The 8,035-nt window shown below is 40.7% G+C and overlaps 2 protein-coding genes across 5 annotated transcripts in view; one reads left to right on the top strand and one right to left on the bottom strand.

The window, feature by feature from the left end:
* Positions 1-34, top strand: part of LOC115690287 (sugar transport protein MST5-like) — a 960-nt gene extending 926 nt beyond the window's left edge. The window contains exon 3 of the mRNA XM_056317653.1: positions 19-34. Within this exon, the coding sequence (XP_056173628.1) occupies positions 19-34 (16 nt within the window). The remainder of the gene's footprint in view (positions 1-18) is intronic.
* LOC115690292 (F-box protein PP2-A12-like) lies at positions 3-2,647 on the bottom strand. 4 transcript variants are annotated; one of them, XM_056317988.1, is made up of 3 exons: positions 2,318-2,647; positions 1,515-1,633; positions 3-1,185 (listed from the first exon to the last, which is right to left on the bottom strand). In XM_056317988.1, exons 1-3 carry the CDS (start codon positions 2,645-2,647, stop codon positions 1,176-1,178), a joined length of 459 nt encoding a protein of 152 aa, XP_056173963.1. In that variant the 3' UTR covers positions 3-1,175. The 4 variants fall into 4 exon arrangements, with proteins under 4 accessions (XP_056173963.1, XP_056173962.1, XP_056173964.1 ...); XM_056317987.1 differs by having other exon boundaries at positions 3-766; XM_056317989.1 differs by having other exon boundaries at positions 3-757.
* Positions 2,648-8,035: the final 5,388 nt, after the last annotated feature.

Genomic DNA, 8,035 nt, shown 5'->3' with positions numbered 1-8,035 from the left:
TCTTTTTCTAACATTAAGCGTCGGTGCCTCTTAAAGCACCCTACTAATCTGTCGAGGTAGTCTCCCATTGCATTGCAACTAAGTAGTTACCAAGGCAGGGGAAACCCAAGAGTGGCCCAAAGGAAGTTTTTTTCAGTAGGACTAACCCATGACCACACCTCCTGAGGCTTGGTATGGTGATGATACTTAACCAAACACGCAAGTGCTCTCTCAAAGACAGCAATCCAATTGGTAGCTTTATTTGACTGTAATAACTCATGTGGTATAACAGAATTCACCAACAATGCCGCTATCAGGTTTTCAATTGGCACACCCAATTCCCAGAACAAACATCAGCATTTATAAGTCAACAAGGCTAAAGAAATAAAAAAGGCTAAGAAAAGTACAAAGGAGCACCGATGTTTTTCGAAGACACAAACCCAAAAAAACCTTATCTCCTTCCAACCATACTTGGCCATTTCCCATAGATTGAAAAATAGCAGAATAGATGTCAAGCACCAACTGCACATGTAGATGATAGGCCTAAGACTATGGTACTCAACGAAACAAGAGTAGCACTTCAGATTCAGTAACAAATGACATTGTGTAACCCAAATTCTACACTTTATACAAGTCTCCATGCTTTTTTTTATTTGCTTTCCAACAACGAGAGAAAATAAGGATGACGAAATTTACGAGGTAATAAAGTTTTTGAGACAGTTGCCCTGACTTCTTGATGGACGCCATGTCAACTGTCAATAACAGCAGGAAAGTTCAGCTGCAAAGGCTACAAAGCATGTCATGGTCTAAAAGTTTAATATTTCAAAGAAAGACTGGAACCATCTAATTGCATCAAATTCTGATTGGTGCCTCAAAAGAGTTTGATATTTAAAAAAAAAAATAGATAAAGCTCTAAGTGAATAGTCCTTAATTTTCTGATATTGCCTGTATAAATAGCCCAAAAGATATAACAACTAGATGTAGGAATCAAAGCTCAGAACTGAGTCGTATAACAACTAGATGTCGTAATCAAAGCTCAGAACTGAGTCCATTCTTCTTCCAAAAGCATCATGGTTATAACTTCTTGAAGACAGCTGATAACTTTACAAATATAGAAGAATCAGATAAATAGTCCACCAATGAAACTAAACTGATAGGTCCTTCAGCATGAGGTTAAGAAAGCTGAGCTCCGGTTCTTAAGGCCATCTACCAAAAGCATCCAAAAAGATAACATGATTATATCCAAAAAAGAAAACGCAACTTCCATGATGTAGTGCTTTGCACAAATAATGCTAAAAATCCCGTGCAGAAACTAATAGGCAAACAGGCCAAACATCAAGGCGTAAAATCCGCGGAATTTGCAAAAAGAAATTGAATACTAAGATAATTAAAGGACCTCTTCAGGATGATTACAATGAGGAATCCCCAAACCCGAACACTTGGGACCCTATCGGGAAATTTACCTAAACAATAAGTTCCCAAAAACGCATATAATTTCGTCAATGAATCTGACAAGGAATTAACACGAGACTCACCTAGATTCCTCTGTTGGGATGTGACTCCAATATCTTCTATCATCGATCCCAGTAATAGCTAAGCCTTTTGAAGCAATAGATATACAAACACGGCTGGTACATTTATCCAGCCAAACTTTCTGGCAAAACAGATAAACAACAATACCGCATCAGCTATGCCGCGTCAACCTTGCTTAACTGAAAGCTTGGGCAATTGAATCATAAATCCGAACTCGACTAACTCGTAGAGATTCGCGAATTAAACCCTATGCCGATATAATTCGGCGCGGAACATCACACGCAACCCATGCATCAAAGAGAAAGAACCCAGTTCTCGAAACAAGTAAAAAATATCCAAAAAAATCGAGGTAGGTCAGATTATTAGCTGAAATAAACCACCAGAAGAGAAAATAACACTTCCTAATGCCAGTACTCTCACCACAAAAGCTCCCCATATATCCAGCAGATTTCGATAAGAGTAAAAACAGAAAAAGCTCAATTTCAACTACTGTTGATATAATCCTATTTCTCAGATCCCAATCAACAAATTTTTCATCATCTGAAAACATAATCTCAGCTTTTCTCCACATATTTTCTGTATCAGAAGTACCTTGGTGAATCTAAAACTGGACACTTTTATCAGATTATCAGCTCCAAGCCAGAAGAAGAGATCAACAATCCTTACAAACGAAAACCTCATAAACATCCAAATAGTAGATAAATTCAAACACACAACATTTCTTCACTTAACGATCATGAGAAATTCATTGCTCTATCAAAAAATTCATCGACTCTTAACAATAATTCCGCTACAAAACGTCTACCTTTGTGCCTCCATCGAAAACGTTAGCTCGACAAAGCCGCGTGTATATCTCCCTCTTGCTCAACCCATTTCCAACGACACAGGCACCACCGAGCACCTTCTCGACGAGAACACCGTAGTTCTCGGGCAGCTTCGATTCCCAGACGAAATCCGCCCACGACGCCCCTCGGAACGCCCGATTCAGTCCCCCCAGCCGGCAGATATCCGTCGGCTCCAAGTAGGCCAAGATCGACGCCGCGCAGCCCTCCGGCAGGTCCCCCAGCCCCGTCGCCGCCGCCGGCCCGGCGGAGGGCGCGCAACCCAGGGACTCGCTCGAGAAGATCAAACCCATTTCGCCAAAAGGGTCTCTCCCCGAGAACGAACGAACGAACAACGAACGAGGAGGAAAAATCCGAACTTTCTTGAAGATTTCTTATTAGTAGCCGGGGTGGAACGTGGAGCAGGAGAGATGAGGAAACGGGGAGGTGGGTTTTGTAAACCGACGCGTAGCCATATCGGATTGGCTTCGATTTTGCTTTACTTAATGCTAATCTAATCTCTTGGGTCGTTTTGTCTGCTCTGCTCTGTTCTGTTCTGTTCTGTTCTGCTCTGCTGTGCTTGTTTGTTCGTTCGTTCGTTTGTTGAGAGAGAGAGAGAGAGAGAGAGTGGAGGGAGGACGGTGAGGAGGACGTTCTTGATATAGACGGAGGGGAGAAGGCGATGATGACTACGATGACCACGAGTCGTCAAATTCATCTGACCCATCGATCTTGATTTTGTGGGGGGGGAAATCAGGGGATGATCTTGTCGAAATCGAGCACGCTTTTCTGAAATTTTGCTGTGGGCGGCGGGGGATGATGGTTTGAGACTTCCTCCTTCTGGGAAGGGAAATCCTGCGGTCACCATTGGCTCTTCGGAAAGATCATTCGTTGGGACGGCGCACGCACACCGAGCTGGTCTTAGCAGATGACGAGGAACTCTCCTGTCGTCTCCTGTTTTTTCCAACGAAAATGCAAGAGAAAATTGGAAGTCCGGTGGAGGATGACTCGGATGTGTGCTCAACCCTGCTGGCGGGATAATCGGGGGGGTTGGGGTCACCTTTCTCGGGGTAGTTGCGAAAAGGGCGCCGCGGTAATTTACGGCGTGTCGCTTTTAAGTACCGTTCCTTCTTGTGTCGACACGTTACGAAGTTATCGAAGAAATTCGAATCTAACTCGGCACGAAGCAGCTAACTCGAATTCGACACGTCTTAATCCATTTTCAATAAAAAAGAAAACTTACTTTTATAATCATGTCAAAACTTTGGTGACGACGTGAAGTGATATTAGACAATCGGCAGGAATATAACAACACGACCCGAAATTGTTGACTTTAAACCTAGGCCGCCATAACTTAATCGACTAGTGCTTGTTCCCTCGACCAATCTAGGGTAAAAAAAAGAATCTATATCTCTATTTATAAGTGTATTACCCTAATTCAAACTTTGGATGGCTTTAGACAACCTTGGATGATAGGGACAATTTTTTTTCTGCGCCACCAAATCCGAATTGAATTTTCCAATGTTGGCAAATCCATCCCCACGTTGATCAGATCTAATTCCAATGTAGCATTGATACGATCCTCACAAGTGTTACCTAATTCAATAGGACCACCAATCCATATCGAAAGTGACACAACAACAGCTGGTACTATAGTATTGTACCATATTATAATACATGACCCCATCATTTTAAATTGACATCGAGATTGACAAACCGATGTTCCACGTGAAAGAAAAACATAACAAGTTGAAATCATTAAATTCGAACCGTTATCTATACGTACAATCAAGAAGGGAACAAGTGCTCGATATGTATATCCGAATCAGTGGATCATATCAACTACATGGATCGATCGGGAACGAGAGAAAAAACTTAGCTGCACACCGATGCTAGTAAAGACCGATTTGCATGCACCGTCGGACGAAGCGGATTCGACGTGGGACCTGCCTGATCCGACGACGGATATGGATCGGGCTCACATGCACCGGGTGTATTCAGTACTAGACATACGCGTTTTTTAATCGCGATCTTAGTACTTTGTCATGATATAATAGTGGCAATTAAAAAAATTATGTAGGGATGGTGGCATGACCGATTTGATTAAACATCGGATTGAGATAAGTTATTTTAGTTTCCGGATGTTTAAGTTTCTTTGTCGTGCTAGTTGGGGACCGATTTTGATTGACAATGAGAAACCACTTCTACAAAAAGCTCCTCATACGTTTCTTCCTTCTTTCATTATAAAAGAAAAAAAATGGTTAATATCATGATAAATCTCCATAAACCCGTGACAAATTTACTCAAAACTAATTTTTAGACCACCAAAATTCCTAAACTGATATACTTGTGATAATTTATCCTCCGTTAAATTAGATTAATACCACGAAAGTCACAAACTTGTAAACATGTAACAAATAGAGAGGTAAAACCATAAACCGGTACACCCATCAACTGCCACGCATCATCAAACTCAGCAATTCGACTGTAAAATTTAATTGTCAGAAAGAAATGAGAAGTGAATTTCCTATTTTTGTAAAAAAAAAATACAATTAAAACGGAAATTAATAAAAGGTAAATTTGTTATAAGTACACCAGTTGGGGGTTTTTAGTTGTCAAAAAATTAGTTTTGAATAAATTATCAGTTTAGGGTTTCTTGTGGTATTGACCCAAAAAAAAAATCATCTTACACGCATTATTATTTCACTATTTAATTAGAATAGGCCCCCAAAGGGTGATTTTCATTGTCATGTATGTCATCGATTCTTCATAGGAGTTTGAGGTTTCAATTATTTATATTTTTTAGACATGGGAATGTTGGATTGAGTCGCAACTTGTTCAATTAGTCAAGGAAATTGTCCAATCAATTTAAAAATTATTATACGGATACCAATTCAGTTTTAAATTATCCGATCAGGCCCTTTTGCTATGTATAATCTCTTTCAATTTACATATCATATCTCTACAATATTATTATATTTTGGGTGATTTCGAGTTTTACAATGCTCTTCTCTTTCCACTTAGTATCCGAGTCTACTAATTTTGCCTGGTTCCTTCTCTCACACCTCTTTAATTCATTTAAATAGCTGATGTTTTCGATGCGTGACACTATTCACGTGGTCTACATTAAACCCCGTGCGAAAAACAAATTTTGCTAGTGAATTTCAGTTTCTTTACGTCTCACGAGTTATTTTCATGGAGCGAGTGATTTTTTATTCAACACGATTCAACTTTGCTATTCTCTAAGCCTACAAGTCGTTCCTAACCCGAGTTACAAACTTACAAGTGAGAAAAGATGCTGAAGTTATTATCTCATGTCACTCAAAGAGTCCCGATCAATCGACGGTGCACGACATACTCCGGTCGTTGAGCTAAATCCTTTACCGTTCGGCATGGCGCAAGCGACCAACCAGGCCGTGCAACCATGGTAACAGGCAATTTCATAATAAAATCTTAATTACTAACTCGTGTGAAGGAAATTACTACCGCATTCGAGATATCATTGCCAATTTTTTGGATGCGCGATTGCCAATGGACCTCGACTGAGTAGTGATCGAGAGAGATCGTGACAGGCGACAAGCACCCACCTCCCTTAAAAAGCCTTCCACCCCACAACTTTGCGATACCATTAGTGGCCAAGAGAGGTCATTTTCAAGATTTTCAGCAAAGGCTAGCATGCGATGCTGACTTTTGAGGGGAACGTGACACCGATGGAATTCCAATTTAGCGGATGCAGAGCAATAGCCATCAGCCAACACAACACAATCCCCAACGTTATAATCGAAATAAGCATTGAAGCACCATGATGATTGACGATGATGTCTTTCGCTTGTGACATAACGCTTGATTCCCGAGAGAGATGGAGATAGAGAGAAAATATATGAAGAAATATCTGCAAGCAATCAAAAGGGTTACTAGAATTCGAAAACGTTTTAGCTTTCTACGGATAAATTTTAAGTTGTCGGGCCTTTATATTTGTTGGGAAGTCTAACTTAATAATTGGAGGAAGTTCACATGAATATAAAGAGTATTTAGGATTCGTTGTCAAACGACGCGAGACGATACTTTAACAATACTCGTGTTCTTGAACGACGGCAAAATGATAATTGCATCGACGTGGCCGGGACAAAAATGATAATTGAAGATAAGGAAAACAGGTAAGAAATGATAAGATAAGCAATTGAACTTGAGATGGACATCCACGGCATATCAGATGCCGCTGCAACTTGCTAGCTGGAGCTGTACTTTGTGACTTTCTGGGCCGTTCAATTCACCTATAAATATTTGTTGCACGAACGGTCCTTGTCATCTATCACTTCCTTCGACCAAAAAAACAAAATCCATCACTTCCAAAATGCTTTGATAATCTTTTCCTTGATGCCATTGATTTCCGCTCAGACTTTAAAGTTGCTCGTAATCGATTAGCCTTTCACTCAGCCCCTCATGTTTAGGGGGGACAATAAAAAAACTCATACCTTCGTTTTTTTTTTCTTCAAAAAAAAATTATCTAATTAATCATAAATTTATTATACCGATATTAATTCAATTCTAAATTTTTCAATTTTACTAAATCATGAATTTAAAACTGATCGGTAATTTTCCATCTTCTCTTCTTCTTTTGGTTTTAGGAAGGACAAAGGGTCAAGTAGCGTATGAGGGTTAATGTGTTAGGCAACATTCCACGTTTTGGCCGGCTAATCGGTGTCCATATAATTAGGGAGAGATCATTAGGTACTAGACTATCATTCTATGTAGTCACTTTCCATCAGTTATCAAGTAAAAATTTGAGAAAACACCTCGATTTTATCTTGCTTTATTTCGTGGGGAAAAATTCATAGATTCGATATTTGGTACAGAAAATTGGGCGTCTTTTTTCTTACAATATGCCGGAGCAAATAGTTCTTTATTCCTTATTTATCAATTCCTCCTCGTCACCTTTCTTTGTGTCGATAACCGCCTATGTCGAGTTTATAAAGATCCCCCTACCCCGCACGGTGTTTCGGTTATCGTCTCAAACACGATCGCTTGTTAACCTTTGATGCATAGAAATGATATAAGCACCGACACAGGTGAAATATGATGAGACATCCTTGAGACAATCATGCGGATTGATGCTGTGTGCATTTGCTGATCCACTCAAAGGAGATTAAAGCGGCTGTTAGATGCCAATGCTAACGTCGCCTCATATGTGTAATCCTCGTACCCCAGCTTAATGTCCGGAGCGGATAAATTAACTGGCCGATCGCGGGCTGATACAGGTGAAGCCTCCACTTGATCAGAAGAACACATGCTGGGTGACAGTCCGATGAGAACAGGGGCAAATGGAGGGCCGAATCCCCCGCACATGGACCAAATCGATCACAGCCACAGATCATACGGTCCCGTGAGCCCCGAAGGCCGCGACTTCACTTGGTCCGTCCGATTCCTAGTCCTAACACATGCTCACGTTTCATCATCATCATCTTACAAGACGGCATCATAAGATAAACACAAAAGAGATATGGCATTAGGACATGATCGAGGATAGGAAACGGCAACACTTCATCACGCACGATACTTTTCCTTAGCTCAGCCCAATTTCACTCCAAACATTGAAACGCTGCAGTATCTTGGCCACAAGCAGACCTCTGCCTCTCCGCGTCGCTCACGCTCGGGCTTTGCAATAGAATGAATTGCACATTCACAGAGAGAAAGAGAGAGAG

The sequence above is a fragment of the Syzygium oleosum genome, unplaced genomic scaffold (genome assembly GCF_021117445.2).
Source record: "Syzygium oleosum isolate NSW1041296 unplaced genomic scaffold, Sole_v2.1 Sole_v2.14, whole genome shotgun sequence".
Classification (NCBI taxonomy): Eukaryota; Viridiplantae; Streptophyta; class Magnoliopsida; order Myrtales; family Myrtaceae; genus Syzygium; species Syzygium oleosum.
The sequence above is the reverse complement of the archived record's forward strand: the minus strand, read 5'-3'. Positions and strand labels throughout refer to the sequence as shown.